General features: G+C 38.4%; 1 protein-coding gene across 1 annotated transcript; it reads left to right on the forward strand.

Moving 5' to 3' along the window:
* Positions 1-211: 211 nt before the first annotated feature.
* Positions 212-2,159, forward strand: CBG19862 (the record flags this gene model as incomplete). Its single annotated transcript, XM_002633784.1, has 3 exons — positions 212-419; positions 1,288-1,706; positions 2,037-2,159. 3 exons carry the CDS (start codon positions 212-214, stop codon positions 2,157-2,159), a joined length of 750 nt encoding a protein of 249 aa, XP_002633830.1.
* Between the last annotated feature and the right edge of the window lie 327 nt (positions 2,160-2,486).

Here is a 2,486-nt window from a genome sequence, read left to right on the forward strand (position 1 = left end):
TGCCAGCTGAAACGTCTAGTCTCTGGAAAGAATTGCTGGTTTGAAGATCAAGAAACCAATTCTATTATTGTTTGCAGACACTTTTTTGGAATAATTAATTAGGCTCTAAAAGTTGAATGAGACACGAACAGAGCACAAACTACACGAGTCTTTAAAGAAGACAAGAAAAAGAGTTCATCTTCCGAAAATTATGTTCTTGTGCATACAGACAATGAAGGGTATCGAAAAGAAGACGAGACGAATGAAAAGTGGGAAGAGTTTGCAAACGAAAGGCGAGGAGCAAATAGATGGAAGGAGCAAAGGGACAAGTGATGAAGCTGATCGGGTGCAAGGAACGATGGAACTCGCAGATTTGGAGTTGGATCAAGGAACTCATTTACTAACGCCAGTGTTAATAAATTCAAAATTAATATATTATGGTATGGCTGAAACAGTGTTCATTTTCAAACAAAATGAAAATTTTAAATTCGGTGTTTTTACAAGATATTTATGAAGTATGCAGTAGGTGCGCTCTATGGAGAAGTCCTGTAAAAAGCTTTCCGCTGGAGAAAGTGCCCAGTGACAGATGCTTGAATTCAAAAATCAAACAGTTTTGTAGAGAAGTCGATATTGATAATTTCGTAATGATGTTATTAAGATTACGGGAAAAAATATATCTTCGTTTTCGCCCATATTTGGGAACTTCTGGAAGGTTCTAGAATCTATTTATTTTTGAAATCCCACCAGAACTGAAAACTTTCCGTTTTAAATTGTTGGTACTTTGTTGGAGGTGACCTAGAATTTTCTATTTCAGCGGGAACTCGAAATGGAATACTTTCACCGTTTTCCACTTTTTGACGCAGTTTTTTCTTTTTCGTTATGTGATTCTACATATTTTTCTACATATTTTACTAAAATGAAAGTTTATGGTCGGAGTCTCCATTAAAAATGTTTTACAAAAAAAAAACACTCTGTCCGTATATTTGATCCCACTGATCATTCGGCAAATCGCACTCAATGGATCATCATTCGATCATATTTGTATTTACTTCTCGTTTTCTTCCGATAAATTTCTCACGTTGTGCTTTGCTCATTCCTCTTTTTTTGGCCGCTATGGTTGTAACTATTATTAAACATAAACCTCGAAGTAAGAGAAAAGCTCTCTCTGCCTTGAAAGATGAAAATGGCGGTAAGAAATCCAAATTGTCTAAATATTCCAGTAAGCAAGCTGTGGATGATATAATTGAATCTGTGGATGATATGTCTAACCCATTATATGAACTGCTGTCCAATGATTTCAAATCAAAGAAGAATTCACTGTGAATGATATTGCAATGATGTTTAAGTCGCTGGCTGAAAAGATTCTCAAGCTTCAATCCCAAAACACAATGTTGAAAAACCAAAACTGTATTCTAAATGCCAATTTGTCGAATCTTACGGAAAAAGTTGATGGCTTGGAGGAGAATCTCAAATTGTTATCATCTCAACCTAAAGAATCACCAAAACCTCCTACTACATTAATTAAAACTTTTGCTTCAGCTGTCGCCTCAACCATCTCTGCTCCAGAATCCCAAATCACTTTCATGCGAGCTGCCTCATTGGCTAACTCTGAAGATGCACGGAAATCGAATGTGATCATCAAAAATATCGACCTTTCGGAAGAAGCTATTGAGAAAGCTGAATTCGCCTCTAAAACTGCCAAGGACTGTGGTACTTCGACGCCATCGGTTTTTCGCATACCTCATCCGGCCAAAGGGCCGCCCATTGTGCGCCTGGCATTCAAGTCCAAGGAGCGAGTTTTCTAGGAAAATGAGCGTCTAAGACCGCAATTGTAGATTTCGATCTACAAGACGGTGTTGAGTGTTACAGATGGTTTTAAATATGTCCAACAAACTGCTCAGTGGCCCAGGACAACAAATTATGCATCAAAACTGTCATTCGGTAGACCTGCGAGCTGATTTTCACCAAAAACCAAAAAATTAGTATTGGTTGCCGTGATTCTATCCCAAACTTTGAAATTTTTACGGAAAGGCAATTTGAAGATAAAATACGTTCAGGAGATTCGTTGTCATCTTTTGGTAACAATTGTCCCTGATCCCGACGGTTCGGAAGAGTTTCATCAGGGAAACTCATTACGTCACCCTAGATCTCGTCTGACACCCGCCGAGGTGGAGGTGTGAAAATAGTTTTTTGCATTTTTCGCGTCTGCAGGCCCCGGATGTATAAGAAAGGAACAGTTTGCGGTAGATACGGTAACTGCAAGTGTTTAAATCCTATTTTCCGATTTTTTGAACCCTGGACCATGCAATACCAAGGCTTTTTTTTTGCTCAATTTGACGTTTGAGATCCCCCGAGTCTGGTGAATGTTCAAAGTTAATGGTGGTCTTAATTTTTGTTTTAGTAGGTTCCTCTGATCCTTTTGGATATTTTCAAAAACATTTCGAACACCTGATGAAGAAACTCCAAGTCTTCTAGCCACATCAACACGTGCACCCCATCTCGAGAAA

The sequence above is a fragment of the Caenorhabditis briggsae genome, assembly GCF_000004555.2.
Source record: "Caenorhabditis briggsae complete genome, chrIV, whole genome shotgun sequence".
Lineage (NCBI taxonomy): Eukaryota > Metazoa > Nematoda > Chromadorea > Rhabditida > Rhabditidae > Caenorhabditis > Caenorhabditis briggsae.